At 43.4% G+C, this 24,550-nt stretch overlaps 1 protein-coding gene across 3 annotated transcripts; it reads right to left on the minus strand.

The window, feature by feature from the left end:
* Positions 1–24,333, minus strand: LOC133499055 (eosinophil peroxidase-like). Of its 3 annotated transcripts, XM_061816550.1 has the most exons (17): positions 23,985–24,333; positions 6,662–6,928; positions 6,446–6,511; positions 6,224–6,308; positions 4,695–4,870; positions 4,312–4,444; positions 4,102–4,228; positions 3,816–4,022; positions 3,377–3,731; positions 3,137–3,297; positions 2,791–3,049; positions 2,548–2,718; positions 2,234–2,471; positions 1,958–2,157; positions 1,826–1,873; positions 1,519–1,605; positions 1–1,444 (listed from the first exon to the last, which is right to left on the minus strand). In XM_061816550.1, the coding sequence occupies exons 3-17, from the start codon at positions 6,504–6,506 to the stop codon at positions 1,035–1,037; spliced, it is 2,718 nt and encodes a 905-aa protein (XP_061672534.1). In that variant the 5' UTR covers positions 6,507–6,511; positions 6,662–6,928; positions 23,985–24,333; the 3' UTR covers positions 1–1,034. The 3 variants fall into 3 exon arrangements, with proteins under 3 accessions (XP_061672534.1, XP_061672535.1, XP_061672536.1); XM_061816551.1 differs by lacking the exon at positions 6,662–6,928; XM_061816552.1 differs by lacking the exons at positions 6,662–6,928; positions 23,985–24,333 and having other exon boundaries at positions 6,446–6,514.
* Between the last annotated feature and the right edge of the window lie 217 nt (positions 24,334–24,550).

Here is a 24,550-nt window from a genome sequence, read left to right on the forward strand (position 1 = left end):
TTACAGGGCCCATCCATCTATTTTATTTGACGCTTATCCTCACGAGGGTTGCAGGGAGCGCTGGAGCCTATCCCATCTGTCAACGGGCAGGAGGCAGGGTATACCCTGAACTGGTCACCAGCCAATCACAGGGCACATCGAGACAAACAGCCACACTCACAATCGCACCTACGGGCAATTTAGAGTGTCCAATTAATGTTGCATGTTTCTGGGATGTGGGAGGAAACCGGATTGCCCGGAGGAAACCCAAACAGCCACGGGGATAACAATCAAACTCCACACAGGCGGGGCCAGGATCGAACCTGGGTCCTCAGAACTGTGAAGCAGACGGTTTTACCACCTGATCCACCGTGCCGAGCAATAATGATATTTATAATAATCATGTTTTTGATCGCAGATGCAAAATTGCACTAGTTTTTTTTTTTTGCCGTGTGCGTGCGCATACGTGTTGGTACTTTCATTTTTTTTTTTTTTTTCTACACATGATGCAACACCTTTGGTGTTTGACTCATCAGTCAGCCAATTCGCCCCCCCCCCCACACACACACACAAAATAATAATTTCCGTTATCTTCCTTAATCTCAGTACGATTTATCATCTTTTATTTGCAGATTCACCAACATGCATTCACTTTCGATTATAAATCTGAAAAAAAATTTGCTGCTACTTCAGATGCTCCGGCAGACATCTTGCAGGGAGAGGAATGAGGAAGGGATATTTAAAAAGAGAAATATTTATTTTCAAAGTCGGAGAATATCACACGAGCGCAAGTGCGAGCAACATTTGTGCACTCGCCGGATGGAAAAAAAAAAATAAAATAAAATAATAAAGGGGCAATGCAACGTTTTTAGAATTTTGTTTTATACATGATCGAATGGGTATCAGATCCACTGCCATTATTTTTTAAGTTTTCTTTAAAAAGGCCTTTTACAGCAAATTCATAAAAGAAACCGATGGATTAAATTGATCCCTTGCGCGTGGTCACGCTTTGTTTTGTTTCAGTTTTTTTTTTTTTTTTTTTTTAAATATCAGCTTCACTCCTCGGTGAAGAGCATATGCCCAGAGAAGTAGCTGTCTTTGGTCATGCCATTGCCACCGTAGTTAGCCACGAGCCATATCCTGTCCCCCCGCGCCAGCTTGATGTAAGTGCTCCCGCTGGCCGAGATGTAACCTTCCTGCCGGGTGGTGAACGAGTGCAAAACCATCTCTCCGTTTCGCATCAGGTCCACGCTGGCGGAGCGCTCGTAGATGGTGCAGTAGAACTGGAATTCGTACACCCCCGGATACGTGCACGTGAACACGCCCGTCTCGGTGTCGTAGCTCCTCTGCCCGTTGTAGATGATGTCGCGGAAGGGGATGGGAACGCCGGGTCTGGGGAAGTTATCGCTCAGTCGTACTGAGAAGGCCACTTTCTGGTTAGTGGAGCCGTAGGAACCTGGAGGTCCTGACGAGAAATAACATCGGGAACAGAACTTTGCCACTTTGCCACCTGGCCATTTGAGTGATCGTTGGATTTACCAGGCGGTCCGGCAGGTCCAGGGGGTCCAGGGGGTCCAGCGTATGGACGTGACATGCCTTGCCATGGTTGCCATCCTGACCAGGGAGCTGCAATCAATTCATGGGTGGCAGCAGTTAGTCAAAAATACAATCTTGGGTGAATTATTTTCACAGATATGAGAAATTGCAGTTGAACGCGAGAACCGTTTCAGTCGCTCAACACGACACAACGAATCACAAATGATTTCGCTTGCGGTAACGTATTTTGGACAGTTTGCGAACAAATTCACAAGCGGGAGTCAAATATCTTGATGTGTCCGGCGCATACCTTGGGTGGGCTTGGCTGTGGGGGTCATGGGGTCATAAAATCCATATGCTGGAACACGCACAACAGTCAAGTCAAATCATTTGAAAACAGAAGGACCATTTTTTCCAAAAGCGTTCATCCGAGGGGACTCACGGGTGTCCGTCCACGGAGTGAGGTCAAACTCGGGGATGTCCCTGCAATCGGCGTAACCGTTGCCCCGTGGACGGAACAGGAAAGGTTTGTCTGGAATTTCGGTGATGCCGGTGTTGTCGCAGATAATGCGGGATAAGGAGGTCGTCATCAGGGAGGCCCTCTGGGACTTGGTGAAGACTCCTTCGTTTTCCCACCAAAATCTGAGAAGAGTATTTCGTCAGCGAGTTTGTATTTGGGAGCGTCTTGAAGACATGGATTTATTCTCGTGTCTTTTACCGGTCTCCCGCTCTAATGTTGCTGAACTGGATTCCAATCAGGCAGGCAAACAATTCCCCAACTCTTCCTCCTTTCACCAGGGGCTCGGCAATTCCTCCCATGAATACGTCGATGTTCTCGGGCGTGCCGTACAGATCCAGAAACCTCCTGGCCAAGTCCTTATTTTTCAGCACGTCAGCCAGCTCCTCCTCGTTTTGCGGTTGCGACAACCCGCAGAACTTGCGCCACTGGTTGTATCCTGACAACAAGGAGGAAATAACATGAGAAAAATCCGGTCGCCGGTTGTGGAAAGCGGGAAGACGGGGAACAAATACCGGGGATGCCGTGTTCGCGCGCCCGCTGCATGTTGAGAGACCCCAGATCCAGGGCCATCTCGAAAGAGAATTTGAACAGCATATCTCTCAGCTCGTCGGTCATGATGGCATCTTGAACGTTCAACTTCGCCGGCCGACCCACGAGGCCTCTCAGGATCGGGTCGATGCCACCTGAAATCGTCCGCAGATATGAGAACGCGCAAGGGTGTCTGATTAAAAAGCCGCCGCAGACGTCGTCCGCACCTTCAAAGACGACCCTCCACGGTGTGTTCAAGGCTGTGTGCAGCAACGGAGAGGGGTACAACGGGTGGTCCTCGTAGGCCGCATTAAGACGGAAAGCAAACGGTTGAATCATTGAGTGGCCGTAGCGATAGGCGGCTGTTCCGAACACGTTGGCGATAGACGGGTCTATGAATTTATCATAGCCGGGGTAAGTGGAGAGCTTCTTGGCTACCACCTCCGGACCAACTATGGCGCCAAGATAGTCTCGGAACGTAATAACCTGCGAAACAACAACAACAAAAATGTCAAGAGTGGAATTCATCAAGCCAGATCGTGGTTTATGTGACTGAGTCAGCCAAGCTCAAACCTGGAGATATCCGCCCACGATCTTGCGGGTTTCCTGGTAGATTCTCTCTCCGTTCCACTCCGGATTCAGCTTGGCCAGGGCTCGAGCAAGACGGTTGTGCTCACGTAAGAACAATGTGTGCAGCGAGGTCAGAAGAATGTTCTCAGTGGAGCGTTCGTCACCTTCAAAGTTGACATAAGGTAAATGGAGAAACTCCGACAGAGAACAAACCCAATCGGGTTGTCGGACCTGACCGCTCACCTGCAAAAAAGCAGAGCACTTCTTCTGCGTTTTTGTCGTTCGTGATACGAGCTCGGGTCGCGCATATGTTGGCCATGGCCTTAGTGAAAGGCAGGAGTTCTCGGCCTTTGTCGGTGAACTGTTCATTGACCCTCAACAAGCCCTCGTCTGTGGTCAGGTCACGGAGTTCTAGCGCTTCTTCTTCCTCGGAGCCGTACACCTGACTCGCATCGAGGAAAGCCGTGAGGGCGTTCAGCTGCTGTCGCACGGTTGCAGCGCCGAAGATGAAGCCCGTGTTGCCAGATCCGCAAGTCGCCGTCGACCGAAAGAAGGGGATGCACTCTTGGGTGCCGAAACGTGGGTCGTCCTTGGGAATCTGGTCAGAGGGTAAGCGCCGGTGAGTGCGTTTGCGTAGGCGTGCTTATAACGTGCGAGCCAGACCGCACAGTAGACGACTGACCAGGATGGGGAAGCAAGGCTCGGTCCGCTCGCACGTCTCATCGCAGTCGATACCATTGCTGAACGATCGGATGACCGGGGTTATCGGCGCTAAGGTCTGGTCGTGGTCCGTCCATTGTCCAAAGACGGGCAGCAGGTGAGAGTAGACGTTGTCGTTCACTACCTCATTGATGGCTGTGGCGAGGAGGCGGTTGGACACATCTCTGACCTAAAACAATACACCGAAAGACGTCCATTTCAATCGGACGCCGGCATTTGGCGAAGAGGCGGAATAGAATGGATCATACCAAAGGGAGAAAGAAACCATTGATTCTGATGGGGTCCCACCCTCGGGGCAGCGAGATACCGTCCTGGTATTCGGCAGGAAGCCAGCGCGCGAACGGTGTGTTTGAGGCTCCCCATCGAGGATTGTGCCTAGAGGCGAGTGCAATTGAGCAAGGCCTCCATCGGCGATGTTTGTATTTGCAGTCATAACTAATAAAAGCCCGGAGCCTTACTCGTTGTTGCAAACGCCGCTTGCAGTGCGAAAGACGTTAAGGTTGGGGGTCGTCTTGCACGAGGGGACGCGCTGTCGAGGCGAGCAGCCCGTCAGTTCCGAAATGAACTCCAGATCTTCCTCGGACAGCAGATCTACGACAAAATCATAGCACCGGTGACCCGACAGTCTACACAAGTATGCCCGCGGTTTGAGTCCCTTTTCCGTCCCTCATTACAAAACACACTAACATACCGGTTTTGTCTTACGTATGGGATCTTTCCGAAGTATAACACGTAAGAGTTTGAATGTAGAACCGTTGAATGCAAGCCGAAACGGATGCCCCGCTTCGGAGAGTCCAGAACATTGAGAACTGACTAATAACGAGGCATTAGTTCCACTCACCTGTGGCGTTGATGGAACGCCTTTGACGTCTTTCTGCCGACCTTTTGATGATATTCAGCGCGGTGTCCATATAGTCGGCCGATCGGGCCACCTCGCGGGTAACTCCCGTCGGGTGCTTGAGAAAGCGCAACACATCCTCGGCTCTGGCTCCGTTGCGTCGAATGCGGTTGAGGCATCTGCAGGACCAAAAGGTCACGTTTACCACCTCTTGTTGTTCACCACAGAATTGCAGGAAGTAATTGTTCGGTACGCAAGCTGACAGCCGTCGACTGATCTGTGGTGCGGTGCGCGTTGGTTTGGCGACCGTCTCCTTGAGCGGGCGATCGGTGGGAAACTGGTTTTGATGCGACTCAAAATCATAATCTCCATCGCACGGCATCACCGCAGCCTAGCCTAACGTTGCAGCGAGGCAGGAGCTCATCGAATTGGAGCGGGGGCGGGTCTTGGCGAGAAAAGGGCGTGCGAGTTCTCAGAACGTCTTTGAACCGGGACATTCCTGTTCCGGGTGTTCAGTCTTTTGTCATTTGTATCGCATCTCGTTAAAGTGTTTCGCTTTTGTTCATGTGTTTTCTGAAATGTGTTTCAGTTTTTGCTCATTTGTTTTCCCATAACTTCATTGTGTGGTTGATCATCTTTATTCGTCGATAGTTTCCACAGCTCTGGACATTGCCTTTGTTCTTAAAAAATGGAGACTAATCACACTTTTCTTCCATTCTTCTGGAATCTTCTCTCCCGCTAGTATTCCATTGAATAAGTTGGTCAAAAACTCCGCAGCCGCCTCTCCCAATTGCTTCCATCGGGACCAACTGTCTTTCCATTTTTCATTCGGTTCAGTGCCTTTCGAGCTGAGACAGCGACATCTAGTGGCAGATAGAATCATTAAATTCCTCTCCACTAGATGGCAGGCGCGCGTGGTGTATCAGAATTGGCCTCACAGTTCTGAGGATCCGAGTTCAATCCAAGCCCCGCCTGTGTGGAGTTTGCATGTTCTCCCTGTGCCTGCGTGGCTTTTCTCCGGGCACTTCCGGTTTCCTCAAACATCGCAAAAACATGCAACATTAATTTAACACTCTAAATTGCCCCTGATCGTGAGCGCGGCTGTTTGTGCCGTGCGATTGGCTGGCGACCGGTTCAGGGTGTACCCAGTCTCCTGCCTGTTGACAGCTGGGATAGGCTCCAGCACTCCCCCGCGACCCTCACGAGGATAAGCAGCTAAAAAAACGGATGGACGGATAGCTGGCAGACGTTCCACTGCAATTTCACACCAAATTGACGGTCATCAGTTCATCGACCAGCGAGTTTCGAAAAAACGCGAACATGCAAACGCCGCACCGTGTCGATATGTTCCCAGCTATAAGAGTAACGTCAGCAGAATGTCTGAGATGTTTTTGTTTTTTTTTTAATTTCAAGAAATGCTTTCTTTTGTTCCGCTAATGTTGCTTGGCATTACGAGAAATAATTAAAGGTTAGCGCTGACTGGTCTATCTTGTTCCCCCCCCACGTTCAGTCCAAAAGTGTACGAAACTCACTCTTGTCTTGAATATTCGTAAGCAGAGTCAACTCTACTAATAGCTTCTTGAACTGCCTTTTCGATGGTGCTCCTGCTCAGATGTTCTGGAAGCAAATACAAAAAAAAAAAAAAAAACCCTTTTTTTTTTTTAAGTGAAATAAAAATCTCACATGAAAACTAATTGTTTCATAGTCAAACTAGAAATAATGAAACATTGTATGAGCAGGCTGCATTTACTTACGAGCATTCAGCTGCCACTGCAGGCAAAGCACTGCGAGCAGCACGCACGCACGCAAAAACATCTCAACTGCTTGAGGAAGGGGAGAAAAAAATAAAATAAAAAATGAAAAAAATTTTGCACCTCAAAATCACACAAGTGAAACAAATACAATATAAATAAATTGAATGAAATAAAATATACAAATAAATAAAATTTCAAGAATAAAACGGGACTTACACCTGAAACGAAGGAGCTCTCTAAGATGTGTAAATCCGCGGCGGCAGTGTACAGTCAAGTTGCCCCGTCCGTGGCTTTTATAAAGGGTGCGTCACTGGAAACAAATCTCGTCACCAGGAATCTGGCGCATTTTTTCGTTGGGGTTTTTTTTTTTTCCACTCCTCCTTCTTTGTTCCGCTTTGGAGAGCATCCAGGTTCTTCTGCTTCAGCATCTCATTATGCAAAGTCGTCAACTTGTTTTGTCATAATTGTTGCTATCAAACAAATCTCAGGGAAAAAAAAAATATATATATATATGTATATATATATATAATGTGCAAGATGCCTTTTTTATTTTCTTTGCTGACATTTTTGTTTTCATTTATTTCGGAATGACTGTAATAATATTTTCTAGAATGGACGGAATCTGTTATGTCGGGCACGTGACGAGGGTTACACAAACTGCATGCAAGACAATGGACTCACAAAACAAAAATGTTGACGAGTGATATGCAAGATGAACTTCCCGGAGAAACTTTCGTGACAAGGCGCAACGCTTGAAAGGCAATGATATTCTTCCACAGCCAAGCTTCCACCCACGCACACGCATTTCTTCGCTCATCTTTCTGTTTGTCATATTTTATCAAAAATGTACAATATCATTATGTATTACTTCAATTTTAATCATTTCCATGTTGTTGTTGTTTTTTGTTTTTTTTGCATTTTGCCATCTTGTTAAACGTAAAAATGTATGAAGACAGGGAAAAAAAAATGAAAGAAAAAGTATATATGCATGACGACGAGCGTCTGCGCAGTTGCCGAAATGCAAAACTGACAAACACGTAAAAGGATAAATATCTATCCATCCATTTTCTTCGCCGCTTATCCTCACGAGGGTCGTGGGGAGTACCGGAGCCTATCCCCAATAAATAAATAAATAAATAATAAATAAATAAATAGATAAATAAATAAATAAATGGGCTGGAAAAGGTCACTCACTTAGTGAACCCTAATGAGGATAACTTTTCTCTGCAGCTTATCCTCACGAGGGTCGCTTGTATATTAGCGCCACCTATTGGTTGCATCGAGAAGACTGCGGGTGTAAAATCTAGCTCAAAATAATAAGTTGCATACACTGTACGTAAAATTGTACCCCCACTGCCCAAAAAAATTGGAGCTCTTAGTCAAACGTATCATTGCGGTGTTGAGAATTTTAAATCAATGTTGCAGGGGTGAAAATTAATTTTGGCGCTGTTCAAAGAGAGAATGGAGGATTTTGAGGCCCAAGATATGATTTGTAATTTGCAGCATTGCGTGGTGGTGGTGGTGGGGTGATTTATTAATTGTATTTATTTATTTATTTTTTTACAGGCCCCATCCATCCATTTTATTTGCCGCTTATACTCACGAGGGTCGCAGGGAGGGCTGGAGCCTATCCCAGCTGTCAACGGGCAGGAGGCGGGGTACACCCTGAACTGGTTGCCGGCCAATCGCAGGGCACATGGAGACAAACAGCCGCATTCACAATCACACCGATGGGCAATTCAGAGCGTCCAATTAATGTTGCATGTTTTGGGGATGTGGGAGGAAACCGGAGTGGCCGAAAGAAACCCACGCAGGCACGGGGAGAACATGCAAACTCCACACAGGCGGGTTTTCAGGGGGATTGAACACGGGATCTCAGAACTGTAAGACTAACGCTTTACCAGCTGATCCACCGTGCCGCCAAGATAAATATGAACTCACAAAAAAAAAAAAAACAATGAATGTATTGTGTTCTCGTTCAAAGTGGTCTTCCAGTTTTGGACCCCCCCCCACCCAAAAAAAAAAAAAAAAAAAAGTTGCTCAGTGTAGGTTTTTCTCTAAAAGGGATCATTGTCAAAATTGTGATCTGGCGCATAGCCCGCAGAAACTTCCCCCGCCGGCCGTGCATCTGATTCACTCTAATCATGGAAGCGATTTTAAAATCAATCGAGTGTTCCCATCGCTGTCCAGCAAAACCGCCATCACGCTACAGTTAGAAACCATCAGTGTTATGACAAAAAAGGGGGAAAAATGAAAGATAACAACATGCAACCGTGCCACATCATCAATGTGGGGCAGATCAGACTCAATATGTATCTAATAACAGGACAAAAATGATTATAAAGGTTGTGTTTTGCTGCTCTGCAGGCTTTGATCAGAGCACTGAAAACCAAATCTGTGAGGATAAATTTGAAATCTGTTGGAAATCTGGACATGCACCTACGATGAATATTTCAGACCCCTCCATGACTTCTAAATGGGAGAACTTGCAATCTAGCAGGGTGTTCAAATACTTATTTTCTTCACTGTAGATTCTCAGTGCTTAAGATTTCTGATTTTGGCCTTCTTTTTCATTTCCCCAAAATTGCTCTCGAGTGACTTGAACCAGAGGAGGAAGAGATGCTATCGTGATCGCTTTCTTTTTGAGGCGTCGCATTTATTTTTATACTTCTACTTAGAATAACCTCAGGAGGCTTCGGCTACCTCACAGATCAGGTTGTGCAACATGCTTCGGATGTCAGTCAGAGGCCGTCTCCGAAGTGTTGAAAACTGTACACCGGCTGTCAACAGTACAGTACAGGTTTTATATACTGTACCGCTGCCTTTTTTTTTTTTCCCCCCAATGTTTAACAGTTGCTGCTGAGTGAAAATACAAAGGAGCGCCTGCATGAACAGTATAGCAAAAACATACAAAATGGAACGGTACAAAGCTTTTGAGTGACGGGACGACTTTGACTTTGACTTTGGGCGTGTCTGGCAGAAGGCACAGGTTTGCGCATGTGCCTTCCTTTTGATTCTCTGAATTGAACAGGGAGTCCTCGGGTTAAGACGGCCTCGACCTAAGACGGTTTGACTTCACAACGTCCGTCCCCCGCCCGCCATTTCGTCCGGCTTTTGCTTGTCCCGTGTTTGTGCGCCGGGAGTATTATTGCATTTTTTGCCCTCCTTTTTTGGGACATTATCACCCCAAAGAAGAAAGCTGTGTCTTTTCGCAATGCTTCTGCGGCCAAAGGAAAATCCATTACCGTGGAAACGAAGGTCAAGATCATAAAAAGATCGGCGGAGAGACATCAAAACCACCAAGGCTTCAAATCGGTCGACCGTAGTGACAATTATGAAAGGGGAAATCCACTGGTTTGCATTAACAATGTATCAATAGGTCATTTAATATGTACCCTATTTTGACAATGTGACGTTAAATCCTCTCTCATTTAATAGTGTTTTGAGAAGATTTTTGTCAACAATTACGAATTTTCAGGGGCGCTGCCATTTTCGCGAGTCACATGATCTACGTAGGAGTTTGTGACGTGTATCGTGCCGTTCCAAACGCTGGATTACATGGGACAGCATTATGCCCGGCGCTGATTTCTCGGATATATCCTCATCTGATGGAGAAACAGCAGTATCGGTTGATCGGGAAGACGGACGAATACTTCCATACAGATTTGAACCCGTGGCTGGAATTAATGTTGAATATTTGGATGGTTCTTCGGGCGGAATGACGCGGAGTCTGCCTACTCAGAGGCCTCCGCGCGACACACATGGATAAACAAAGGCCCCCAGGAGCTCCAGGCCGGCAGTCCCGGATGGCTCTTCGGACCGGAATGACGCGGAGCAATCTTGGCGGCGGGCCGTGAGCCCAACTTTCAGGTGGCGGAGGCCTTTAGCCGAGCTTCGATGGTGGCGAAGGCCTTTAGCAGAGCTTCGGCATCCGGGGCTAATGGCCTCATTCGAATGGGGAAAGAGGATTTGAGTTACAAGCGTGGCCTCATCAATCAACAGCATGTTAGTAGCTCAGCTACATGCGATGGCCATATTTGGACTTTCAACAAACGCAAAATCGTATTGATATGCGCCCCTGAAATACACAAGAATAAAAGTTGGGAGGGTTCTTCTGTGGCGTTAAACAAATGGTTAGGAACTAGAACCCGATTTAGCAAAAAGCCGCCGGTTCACAACAAACTGGGCACCTGTGGATGGACACATGCAGCCCATTCGGGGACTCCACCCTTGGCCTTTCTGTGACTGGCGTCAATGTCGAACTATAGATTGCACGGTAAAAACGTCTCACGTTTCAGGAAGATCACATGTACTCATGTTCAGCGTCACAGATGAGTTGCTGGAATTGTTTCAGCCATTAGTCAATTACCAGGAAATGGAACTTACGCGAATGTGAATGCAGTCAGTCATCCTTTTCCGTCTCTGCATTTTTGCCTTCCGGCACCCTTTGCGGTATCATTTTCTTCGACTGCATACTGCGGCCTCGTTTCAACTTTCCAACACCCACGTATAGTGCGCATGTAACGAATCGCCGCGTAAGCGACGCTTACAAAGATAAGGAAAGACTTCATCATCACTTCCGTCAATTAAAAGACGTACGATATGAAAGACAACGAAGCAACCGATCACACCAAGGGGCAATTTTAGAGTGTCCGATTAATGTTGCATGTTTTTGGGGTCCGGGAGGAAACCGGACTACTTGGAGAAAACCCACGCAGGCACGGAGGAGGATATGCAAACTCCACACAGGGGGAACCCGGGATTTGAACCCTGGTCCTCAGAACTGTGAGGCCAAGGCTTTACAGCTGTGCTACGCTGTACGCTATAAAGAGCTGGTTGCAGAGTAAGACGCAAAACTCAATGAAACGTCTCAAACTTCCTCAACCTCATCAGGGCAACTTGTGGCTGACATGTTTCAAAGTCTCCTTGAGCACAACGTTGCCGGTGCTCTGCCGCAATTACAGATGTTTCGTGGAGCCATCGCTTCAGACTGCAAATTTAGCTAATTTTTACCCCAAAACTCCATTCAGTCTTTTATATAATGCATCAGAATTATTATTGTTATTGTTGTAGTAGGTGGAGGTGGCCCTCATTATCAAAATTACACATGCCTGGTGTGCATGGAAAATAGACACTGAACTACAACTCAGTGGAACACCGACTCCTAGCAAGGTCGAACTGAGAACGAAATGCTTAAATATACAAATATAAATGGAATAAAGAGGGCATTACAGTGAAGAAAATAAGTATTTGAACACCCTGCTATATTGCAACTTCTCCCACTGACAAATCATGGAGGGCTCTGAAATTTTCATCAGCACTGCATGTCCACTGTGAGAGAGATCATCTAAAAAGAAAAATCCAGAAGAAAATGTATGATTTTTGTCACGATTTGTGTGATACAGCAGCAAATAAGTATTTGAACACCTGTCAGTCAGTGAAAATTGTGACCCTTAGAGACGTGTTAGTCCGCCTTTAAAAGTCCACCTCCACTCTATGGATTCTCCTGAATCAGATGCACTTGTGTGAGGTCGTTAGCTACGTAAAGACACCTGTCCACCCCAGACAATCAGTAAGACTCAAACTTGCAAAATGGCCAAGACCAAAGAGCTGTCCAAAGACACCAGAGAAAAAAATTGTACAACTCCAGACGGCTGGAAAGGGCTACGGAGAAATTGCCAAGCTGCTTGATGAAGAAAGGTCCACTGTTGGAGGAATCGTTAGAAAATAGAAGAAGCTAAACATGACGGTCTGACTCTATCGGAGTGGAGCCCCATGCAAGAGATCACCTCGTGGGGTCTCAATGATCCTTAGGAAGGTGAGGAATCAGCACAGGACTACACGACAGGACTTGATCAATGACCTAAAAAAGATCTGGAACCACCGTTTCCAAGGTGACTCTTGTTAATACACTAAGACGTCATGGTTTGAAATCACGCATGGCACGGAAGGTTCCCCTGCTTAAACCAGGACTCGTCAAGGCCCGTCTTAAGTTCACCAGTGACCATTTGGATGGTACAGAGGAGTCATGGGAGAAAGTTTTGTGGTCAGATGAGACCAAAATGGAACTTTTTGGTCATAATTCCACAAAGCGTGTTTGGAGGAAGACGAATGATGAGTTCCGTCCAAAGAACACCATCCTACTGTGAAGCATGGGGGTGGTAGCATCATGCTTTGGGGGTGTTTTTCTGCACATGGGACAGTACGACTGCACTGCATTAAGGAGCGGATGACCGCGGCCATGTATTGTGAGATTTTGGGGAACAACAACAACGTTGAAAATGGGTTGTGGCTGGGTCTTTCAACATGAAAATGACCAGAAGCACACCACCAGGAAAACCAAGGAGTGGCTCCGTAAGAAGCATATCATAGTTCTGGCGTGGCCTAGTCAGTCTCCAGACCTAAACCCAATAGAAAATCTTTGGAGGGAGCAGAAACTCTGTGTTTCTCAGCGACAGCACAGAAACCTATCTGACCTGATCGAGAGAAGATCTGTGTGGAGGAGTGGGGTAAAATCCCTCCTGCAGTGTGTGCAAACCTGGTGAACAACTACAGGAAATGTTTGACCTCTGTAATTGCAAACAGAGGCACTTACGATGAAAATTTCAGACCCCTCCATGATTTCTACGTGGGACAACTTACAATATAGCAGGGTGTTCAAATACTTATTTTCTTCACTGTATATGTTGTCCTGTAATTTTGATCCTGTGGTAAAGCATACCAACCACCACGCACTAAGACAACACCAAAGAAATTTCCTGCATCCACACCTTAAACCAGCCCAACGAATGAGTTGCACATTTTCCGCTTTTTGTGGCTGACATTAATTAACGCCAAAGCCAGTTTGCTCACTTGATTAAATTGTCAGCTTCCTTGTTTCTCACATTTCAAGGTGGCTTAACTTTCAGCTCTCGCCCTGCGAACGATGAGACGGTTGGTGAGTGAACATGGAGAATTCCACATGGAAAATCTCAAATGTCAAAAATCACTCCTGTTGAAACCAAGACCATCTTGAGGCGACCTACAACACCATGGAGGGAGGAGCACAATGTGGGTTAAGAGCGCTAAATCCAAGTGGAATAAATTCTACATCTGAAGCCACCCAGGAAAAAATTTGATACAGTTGACCAAAAAACATGATTCAACGAGCTGTCTCGACTCAACACCATCTGACCTTTTCAAAACTATTGTGAAGTCTGTGCGAACTGATTTGCACCAAATAGTTAATTGCTTTTATCTTTAAAATTATTTCTTTTATTTTTACAACTTAGACATTACATAGCGAGGACTAGATGCATGCCGCATATATAAAACAATACACAGTGGTACCTCTACTTACAAATGTCTCTGGTAATGAAAAATTCACGTTACAAAACGCCTCCTCGAATAAATATTGAATCTAGTTACGAAATAAATTCAGGATAAAAAATGAAAAAAATAGGATTCCCCAAATTCCACCAAGGCGGCACGGTGGGACACCTGGTAAAGCGTTGGCCTCACAGTTCTGAGGTCTCGGATTCAATCCCGGACCCGCCTGTGTGGAGTTTGCATGTTCTCCCTGTGCCTGCATGGATTTTCTCCAGGCACTCGGCTTCCTCCCACATTCAAAAAACATGCAACATTAATTGGACGCTCTAAATTGCCCCTAGGTGTGATTGTGAGTGCGTCTGTTTGTCTTTATGTGCCCTGGGATTGGCTGGCGACCAGTTCAGGGTGTACCCCGCCTCCTCCCCTTTGACAGCTGGGATAGGCTCCAGCACTCCCCACGACCCTTGTTTGGACAAGCAGCAAAGAAAATGGATGGATAAATGGAAATTCCACCGAACGTAAACATCCTGTATCTTGGTTTGTGTGGCGCGACAGAGCTGCTCTCCCATTGGGTACCGCCGTAGCATCTTCCTGACATTCTATTGGCTATGAGGAACGTCAATCTTTATCCATGGTGCACTTCCTGTATCTTGGTTTATTTTGCGCAATAGAACTGCTCCCCCATTGGCTATCGCTGTAGCATCTTCCTGGCGTCCGATTGGCTAGGAGGGACGTCAATCTTTACACAGGATTGTTTTTGATTCCCTTAAACGCTCAACTGTCACTGAATCCCGCTAGCGCTGTCACAAGCTAACGCACATTGGAAAAGTAACGTTTTTTCAAGTGATTTTTTTCCAAGTTTATTAATCTTTCTTCACCGTGGGCCCTAAGAAACTTGAGTGGAATTATAAATTGTGTGCGTGCGTACATCACGGCGGTCAAAGTTTGCCCGCCCCCCCCTATTCGTCCCCCACAATGCCTTTTGCTTGTCACTCAGCCTTCTCTTTGCATAGTCGTCCAATGCCAAATGTAAATGAACATTTTTTCATTATTATTCAAAATTACATATTTTGAATCTTTATTTTTGGCGGGAGCGTTGGGTGTGCTTGGAACGGATTATGCTATTTACATGTAAAATGCGTTTCTACTTATGAAAAATTCACGTCACAAAATGACTTCCAGAACAGATTAATTTCATAAGTAGAGGTGCCACTGTATATCCATCCATTTTTTTGAGCCTCACAAGGGTCGCGGGAGTGCTAGCGCCTATCCCAGCTATCTTCAGTATTTTTATATTGGGTATGCAAAGTTACAGTTTCGACTGTGCATTCATTTGAGTAATACAAAAGCACTTTTTTTGCTGTCGTTCACAGAGAAGTACTTATACTTAATCATTTTTACGTATTGCCTGACTTTCACACACACGTAAGTGACATTTTTCAAATTTAACTGTAAAACCCTTTGCAAGAATTTAATTGAAAATATTGTCGAGTCAAGCTCGGACCAGCAAATAAATGCGAAGAGTATCCTTCGAGTTGTCTGTCTTTGGATTTATTATACGAGATCTTTATCGGAGACAAAGAAAACTTAATGCGACACTGCAAGTTGTTTTGCAATCGCGTTTTCTTTTGATACAATCCGGGGGCCATTAAGTTCTTTTGTACACTGTTCGTGTTTATACTCCGGAACGGTTTCTAGAGTTGAAAGACACAATTGGTATGCGAGCGGTAATCACCTGCCGGAACAATAGGTGGACTTGCCTAAAGTGGTAAAAGATTATTATTATTATTATCATCATTACCCTTCCCCCGCCACCCAGTCGGAGAAAATTTCAAGGGGTGGGGGCGGCGCGGAAGAAGTTCATCTTCCAAAAAAAAAAAAAAAAAAAAAAAGGAGGGAGGGGGCAAAAGGTTTGAAAAAAGAAAAAACCCTGTTGTATACTTACGATGAATATGAGACGAAAAAACAGATCAGAATTTCAGTTTTCCTTTTCGTGGTTTTTCCATCTAGACGTGCAACTTTTGCTTGAAGCCAGAATTGATGCCATTCCAGTACTGTACTTTTAGAGTTGTGTTGTACAGTAGGTGTCTTAATGACAGTGTGTCTCTTAGCATTTGCAAAGGGGGGGGGGGGGAAGAAGAGATGCCAAACTAGAAAAGTCACTTACTTTCTTCCTGGTACATCTTTATATAAAGGTAGGACAAAAAACTTACAGATTTTTTTTTTTTTTTTAAATAAAGCATAAACTTCCTGCATTTACATTTGGTAGCTATATTTTTGGCTCAGATTTAAATGAATTATTTGAATATTTGCATTTTGCGCTGATATCTTTTGTGCCAAGAATTAAAAACTTAAAAAAAAAAAAAAAAGTTCCCTCATTTAAAGCCATCAAGAGAAAGACGGGGGAATTCTGCCGGTGTCGGTTCCGCATTCGTCGTAAAAGTCACACCTTAGACATTTCGCTGGCCCGAGGTAAGATTTAAACGTTTCGTGATGTCACAACACCGGCATTGGTTTAGAGCACGGGTGTCAAACTCGAGGCCCCGGGGGCCAGATCCAGCACGCCGCATCGTTTTATGCGATAGGGTTAGGGACCCTCCATGATTCTTGGCAAAATGTGTACCAAAATTTAAAACTGTCATGTTAAACAAATAAGGTTGAGAAATTGAAAGTATTTTTGTTTTTTTTTAACCATTGGTGACTTATGGATTGAAAAGTACTTTATTTATCTATGTAATTACATGATTAGGACATTACAAATGTAAACCATTTCACAGTCCTGACAGTCTGTGACTACAATGTGGCCTGCAAAAAAAATGAGTGTGACATCCACCCCCAGCCCCCCCGGTTTAGCATTACACCACATTTCTGCCTTTTAGCCAAGAGTTAGCAATGATGATAGCGACTCAGATACACCACGTGCACATCCCACAGATTATCAGATGGGGTCAACTTTCTCTCAATGAATATTTAACCGAGGAATCTGGAAAAGAGCGGCATGGTGGAAAAGCTGGTAAAGCATTGGCCTCACAGTTCTGAGGTCCCGGGTTCGATCCCGGCCCCGCCTGTGTGGAGTTTGCATGTTCTCCCCGTGCCTGCGTAGGTTTTCTCAGGGTGGGCACAGCGGTTTACTCACACATTCCAAAAACAAGCAACATTAATTGGACACTCTAAATTGCCCCTAGGTAGTTCAGGACGTACCCTGCCTCCTGCCCGTTGACGGCTGGGATAGGCTTGAGCCCTCCCTGCGACCCTCATGAGCATAAGGGACGAAGAAAATGGATGAATGGGTGGGATCTGGAGCATCACAGAAAGAAAAAGTACCCCACTGATGTAAAACATGGTGACGGCATTGTATTTTTCATCATGATAATCCATCCATCCATTTCTTTAGGCGCTTATCCTCACTGGGGTTACAAAAGCGCTGGAACCTATATCCCAGCTGTCAACAGGCAGGAGGCGGGGTACACCCTGAACTGGTCGCCAGCCAATTGCAGGACACACGGAGAAAGATAAGGGGTGCACTCACAACGGAGCGGAGAGCATGAAAAAAATCCACACAGGGGGGTCCAGAATTGAACCCGGGACCTCAGAACTGTGAGCCCAACGTTTTCCAGCTGTGCTACCATGCCACCCATAATGCTAAAATCCATCTTTTTTTTGTTTTTAACCCCACTTGCCCTCAACCGGGTAAACTACAGACAACAAGAGTTGAATTTGGGCAAGAGGCGATGCACAAAAATGTATTTATAATGTAAGGCAGGACGGACATAGACAGTGTGTGAGCGGGAACGCAGAGTGACGACAGAGAAAAGGCATATTGTCTGCAAATTTTGAATGATTTATAGGAGTCTGCAAACCCGAGTGGGCATAAAAAAAAGTCAGCACACCCCTCTTCAAACGGCAAGTTGTTGCGATTTAAAAGAACAAGGCCAAGATCAAATGGTTTCAAAACTTTTTGCCCCGCCTTGTAAAGCTATACAACTCAATTAAAAAAGGGGGAAGTTAAAAAAGAAAAAAAACACGACAACAACAACCGAGACTGCAGTTTCACAATCCTGCGCGCGCTCCCTCCCCATGACTGGAAATGTGCGTCTGTTCGGAATGAACCACATCAATCACGTTCCAAATCATTAAGTGGAAGTCAGCGCACACACCTTACAGTGTTTAAAACGCGGCTGATTAACCAGCAAAATTAAGTCCAATTGTTCTTGTCTGCTTTTTCTCAATTTTTTTTGCAGTCACCGTTGCAAAAACCATAGAAAGCTTCCACGATGTCAGAGGGATGACGTATCACTCGGGAGAAGGTTACAAAATGAGTTATAAGACATCAAATACAGTGAAGCAAAATAAGTATTTGAACACCCTGGTATATTGCAAGTTCTCCCACTTAGAACTCATGGAGGGGTCTGGAATTTTCACCGTAGGTGCATGTCCACTGTGAGAGAGATCATCTAAAAAGACAAATCCAGAAATCACAATGTATGATTTTTTAACGATTTATTTGTGTGATACAGCTGAAAATAAGTATTTGAACACCTGTCTATCAGCTAGAATTCTGACCCTCAAAGACCTGTTAGTCCGCCTGTTTCCTGTAGTTGTTCACCAGTTTTGCATACACTGCAGGGGAGATTTTTGCCAACTCCTCCACACAGATCTCTAGATCAGAAAGGTTTTTGGGCTCTCGCTGAGACACACGGAGTTTCAGCTCCCTCCAAAGATTTTCTATTGGGTTTAGTTCTGGAGGCTGGCTAGGCCACACAAGAACCTTTATATGCTTCTTACGGAGCCACTCTTTGGTTTTCCTGGCTGTGTACTTCGGGTCATTGTCATGTTGAAAAATCTCACAATACATGTCCGCGGTCATCCTCTCCTTAATACAGTGCAGTCGTCTTGTCCCATGTGCAGAAAAACACCCCCAAGGCATGATGCCACCATCCCCATGCTTCACAGAAGGGATGGTGTTCTTGGGATGAAACTCATCATTCATCTTCCTGCAAACACGGCTCGTGGAATCATGACCAAAAAGTTCCATTTTAGTCTCATCTGATAATACGTGGACTTTGGTGGTGGACTTCTAAAGGCGGCCTAACAGGTCTTTGACGGTCACAGTTCTAGCTGATAGACAGGTGTTCAAATATTATTTGCAGCTGTATCACACAAATTATTTAAAAAAAAAAAAAAAAATCATACATTGTGATTTCTGTATTTTTCTTTTTAGATGATCTCTCTCACAGTGGACATGCACCTCTGATGAAAATTTCACACCCCTCCATGATTTGTAAATGGGAGAACTTGCAATATAGCAGGGTGTTCAAGTACTTATTTTCTTCACTGTATACCTTTGAACACACAAAAAGTTAACATGTACTGTACGCACACTTGGGGCTGTCTTCTGTTGGTAATTTCTTCCATTTCCTAGGCGCATAAGCGCTAAATGCTGCTTCACCATGTTTTCTTTGGACTCTGCGCTCCACTATTTTACCCGAGTCTGTCCATCTCAGAGCCCTACTGGGTTTGTATTCCATTAGCATTTCTTTCACGTATTCAAGACCTAAACCATTTAGTGATTTATAGACTGGTAGCAGAACCTGAGCTCCACCTGTTGAATGGTCTTTTGGGGGAGTCCAGTCAGAAGACCATTATAATAGTCAAGTCTATTTCAGAAAGAAGCTTCTAATGAGCTTCTTCTGACCTGCTTGGCACGTGCGAGCCTTCACTCTGTCTAAATATGTTATTCAGACGGTAGAAGGAAAACAATGGCAGGAAAAGGCCACTCAAACAGCTGAACTCTGTTTGGGGTTCATCATTCACGCTGTGAAAACAGACATTCTCGTTTATCAGATAATGTTTATATTTACTTGCTTGAAGAGCGGTGACGTCCCACGTGACAATGTTTCATCGAGACTGTGCTTAGTTTAAAGTCATATAAAAAAACAACGCTAACCGCTCTCAGAACAAAACAAAATGAATATTTAGTAGTATTACATTATTACGATTAAAGCAAACCTATAATGTGCTGTACTGACGTTAGCCTACTATAACAAATACAAGCATGTGAAAATGCATGACAGTAATCCAAATGAAAATATTTTTTTTTTATCATTTCTTTGCCAAGACGCCGGGTCAATTTCGAGTAACGCCACCATGCGTGTTGTACGTGCAAGGCCAAAATAAATCTTCAAACACTGCATAACATAACTATGATTTGAAACATTTATCTTTTCCAGTGCATTTTGTAAGTACAGTTCATTTGTGTAACACTTTCATGCAATCTTTTAGAAATGTTTGTATACAAATGTGTAATTTCCAAATTATTATGACATTTTTGTGTAATACATTTTAATTACTAAGTCATTATTGAAGTTTTTTTTTATTTTCCCATAGTTAAGATTATTTATAAATCCTTCCTCAAAAAAAGCGTACACCCTCCATCTAAGCTGTGTGCTAATGTTGAAACTGTGCCCTACTGTAATATTTAGTATATTTTTAAGATGAAAACCCCTGCCTTTTTTAATTATTATTATTAATACACAAGAATTGTCTCTGCAGCAAACTATTTCCCTCTCGGGATTTTTTATGGGTCATTTATCACCTCATAAGGAAACGCTTGCAACAGGTTTTCTGCAGCACAGCGCGTCATTTCTAGTTCACACCTGAACAAGTGGATGCAACCTGTGAAGCATCGAAATCCAACCAAATGCCAGCAACAATCAAGCAGCCCCCCCCCCCCAAAAAAAATAATTATATATATATATATATATATATATATATATATATATATATGGCAAGATTCAACTCACTCATATCCATTTTCTATCTTACAATAAGTACAATTCTAAAACTTTTCTGAAAAAAAAAAAAATGAAAAAAATTCTATTACACTTCAGGACTATGCCTTCTGTCATTTAGTCCCAAAACTCTTGACTCTCGTCTTTCGCAATTTCTCGTGGATGTGCAATTTTTTTTCCCGCTCAAAAAATTGGCAAAAGTCAAAGAAAAATTAAAACAAAAACAAAAAAATTCTAAATGTATGCAGCCATCTGGAGGGTCTGGAAAACCTGAACACTTCCATTCCAATATGCTACCACCACTGTAGGAATAATTGTGATCATAATTATCATACATTTGCTTCCAATAAAGAAATGCGTAGCTCTGCCCTCGATAACGTGGCAGCCTCCTAGCAGGAGATAGCAAGAACAAAAACATCTCATCATCAGCACTGTTAGAACTGCTGCCTGTTAAAGAAATGATGACCACACATGTATTCAGCAATCTTCCACACATGCACACGCACATGAACAAACATTTACACCTTGTTTCAAACGGCTTTGCTTGTCGTCTCCTTTTTGTAACATCCATGTAAAACTAAATAAATAGAGGTGCCGAGGAGAGGATAATCAGAGAGTGCACTTGTGAATTGTACAAGACAGTTCCTCTCCTCTCTCCTCGCGAGACTTGAACTGGTGTCATTGCTTCCTTTTTTGTCCTGTTTCATGAATGTCTGATTGGTGAACCTGACAACCAACAAGAGGTTATGAAAAAGGTGCAGCCGACACTTTTATTCCAATATGACTTCTTATTGGTACAGTTGTGCTCATAAGTTTACATATCCTGATAGAATTTGCGTTTTCTTTTTCATGACTTAACAACAAGCATCGTTAATTTATTCATGGTTACGTTTTGTTCAACGATAATGTATTGCTGAAATGCGTGACCGTTTCATTTTAATCGTATTAAAATAAAATAAATCTGGTTTAGCCTGGCCTTTCATATTTTGTTTCAGGAAATGTACCCATCATACAAATTTTATGACCACAACTGTGTTTTCTCATTTACTATATACAAGCAGGGCTATGAATTTCAAAATACGTGCAAGTAAATTTTAAAAAAGTATTATGTGCTCAAATAAAGTGCTTAACTTCAGCTTTTTTCAAAGAATTATTCAAACAAAAAACAGATAATACTCCATGTTTTGATCATATGGGTATAAGCAAAATCACACATTGTAAAAATGTAATATATAAAGGTAGAAGGGTTTTCTAGAATTTTCAACTTCGGGACTAGGCATTATACACGAGAACTTACGGTAACTGTCAATCTTAAAATACTATTATTTTTGTTTTTCCCTGATTTCTTCCTGGAACATGACAGTTCCTCTTGACTGTTATATCACTACTTTCAGATTAAAGCCCATCTGAGATGGATATTTTGCGATCAAAATTGATACCGTAATAGTAAAAATAAATAAATAGATGTTTAAAAAATGGGGGTGAAGAGGTAATTAAGTTTAGGGGTTTAGTGTTAGCGATAGCATAAAGTAAAAATACAAAATATCTTCGCCTATTTACAAGGTAATAAAAGGCCTCATTTGGAGTCACTGGGTATTTGCAAACCGCAAAAAGTAAAACGTAAAAAAAAGCTCACAACAAAACTAATTATAGATCATTAAAACGATCCACATTAAGACTTGACACGAAAGCCTAAATAACATTTAAACTTGTGGTCATAATGCACAGACGAGGAGTTTTGATTACGTTAATATTTGTACACCCCCAAACATGCTTTATGATTACTAGAATGTTCGTACTAGGTTTCATGTTCTAGTGTGTGCGTAATGTTTCCAAGCGGTTTTAGCCAGTTAAATATTGATTGATGTCCATTTGCGCTATAATCTGCCTCGTTAAATCAACCCGCCGCTTAATTAGTCAGGCTGGACTTCTTCGTGAAGCTGTGACGCGTCGACGGATAATAAAAATAAAAGACCGCAACAGTACGGGTTAAGCTCAGTTAGGCTTAGGCTTACTTGCTGCCAACCGAAACGCTTTAAATCGGCAGATTAAATACTTCATGACAATATTTCCATATTAAACGTAGGTCGATGCAAATGTGGACAGCGATCGACGGTCGCCGCGCATCTCGCCCGAACTCTGTCGGGATAAAGTCCAGCTCTTTTCTCGCCGACGATGAGGGGGAAAAACAAACAATAATAACGCTGCCAATTCATTTGTCATCAGTTTTAATAAACGGACAGCATGCTTTCACTTTGATTTTTCTTTTCCGGATAAAGTTGCGCACAAACGTGATAAACTCGTCTAACTTTTTGACAGTTCAACCATGTACAGTGAAACGTCAAACTGATTAATTGTATTGTTTGTTGTTGTTGTTGTTAAATAAGCATTCTGGGACCTGATGCATTCAATATGCACTGGCAGCCATTTCTAAATGTGATGAATGTAATTGTACATCCATGACATTAAATCAGTAGGACTTATATCAAATAGCAATTTTTATTATCTTATATTTTTCCTCTCGTGTGTCATGTTTGCTCTGTATTTGGGGTGGCTTCCACCAGAAAGAGTGTGAGGGAGTTGACTTGCTCTGCTGCCATCTATTGATCATTTTATGCGTGGTTTTAACACTGATCTAGAGGGAAAAAAAAAAAAAAAAAAGACTTGATAGCGCATACACATCGAGCGGTATTTCGATTGCTTGGAGCCAGTTTGGCCGCCATCTTATTACTCCCAGAACGTGTGGAGGACATGGTTGACAGGTTGGATTATGGCGGGGGGTTTTCCCTCAAAGTTTGGCATCTAGAGTTAAAACTGGTCGCGTGAACTTGACATTTTTCAGTTCTGGTAACATGAAGGATTTTTAATACGACTTGGTAAGCCAAAAAAGGTTCAACGTAAAGACATATCTGTGACTACTAAGAAACCAAGCATATTAGCTAGGGCCCGATTTCTGTGACACTTTAACTTTTCCCAAAATTCGATGTGAAGCACTATAATCATAACATGGCAAAAAAACCCTCATTTTTTTGTCATAAAAACATTCAATTTTAAGTCAGTTACATGTATATTTGGAAATAAGGACTCGCAATGGGAAAATACATGCTAAACGCATTGTTCATTTGTTGTCTGTGACGTCCTATTTCAGACAGAAAATTGAAAGTTCAATCAAATTCAGTTTGCAGAGTTCTGTAATATGAAATTCATCTAATCTTTCACAGAAAACGTGTTTTTTTGCTTATCCACTGACGAAGTTTGGGAAAATATTTACATCACTTTTTCGCAAAAAAACGTCAGCCTATAAAGGTGACGCAGAGAGTGAACGGTGAACAACAACAACCGTATACAAAACTTTGTTCAAATGAATTATGTTCATCAGAAAATAAAAAAAAAATTACAAACAAATTTTAACAGTGTCAAAGTAAATCTTTCCAACTTACCTGTGGAATGTTTTCTCACACCCACGAAACTGATGATGAACGCAGTTAATCGCTGTCGCTACACAGGCCGGCATGCTTGTTTTGGGAGAATCAAGATGGCGGATGCCGACTTCAGTGTTTGTGGCCAATGAGCCATCCATTTTTTTTTTTTTTTTTTTTAAGATCAGGGGAGTCTTAACACTTTCAAAGCAATTTTATGTCCTTGGCAGCACAACAATTGTTATATCTGTCACTCACCTTGATGAAGCCAAGGCACCTATTTTGCAATCATGTTTTAACATCATCAACCAATGTTAGTTAAAGGCAAGAAAACCAAAAGAAGGTCATGCCCACAAATGTGCATTGGAGTGACAGGGTTGCGCACAACTCTGGAACTGAAAATAATCGTTCAAAGACAAATATGAAGTATTACAGTGGGATTTTATATATATAAAAAAATCTTCCGCATTGATAGCACTCAATGTGGCGTTGACAAAAAAAAAGTAAACCTTATGAAAATAGGCGGGAAGGTCGACCTTTCCAACATGGCCGCCACGTAGGCACGTCAATTAGATTGGCTGCGACAG

Source organism: Syngnathoides biaculeatus, chromosome 4 (assembly GCF_019802595.1).
Source record: "Syngnathoides biaculeatus isolate LvHL_M chromosome 4, ASM1980259v1, whole genome shotgun sequence".
Classification (NCBI taxonomy): Eukaryota; Metazoa; Chordata; class Actinopteri; order Syngnathiformes; family Syngnathidae; genus Syngnathoides; species Syngnathoides biaculeatus.

What these genes read in the sequence shown, in the direction of transcription:
- LOC133499055 (XM_061816551.1), bottom strand. Translation starts at nt 6,506, where the DNA reads ATGTTTTTGCGTGCGTGCGTGCTGCTCGCAGTGCTTTGCCTGCAGTGG. An exon ending in AGCCTTGCTTCCCCATCCTG is followed by an intron (nt 3,732 to 3,815) that starts GTCAGTCGTCTA and finishes CCCTCTGACCAG; the next exon opens with ATTCCCAAGGACGACCCACG. An exon ending in AGTGCTCTGCTTTTTTGCAG is followed by an intron (nt 3,298 to 3,376) that starts GTGAGCGGTCAG and finishes TCAACTTTGAAG; the next exon opens with GTGACGAACGCTCCACTGAG.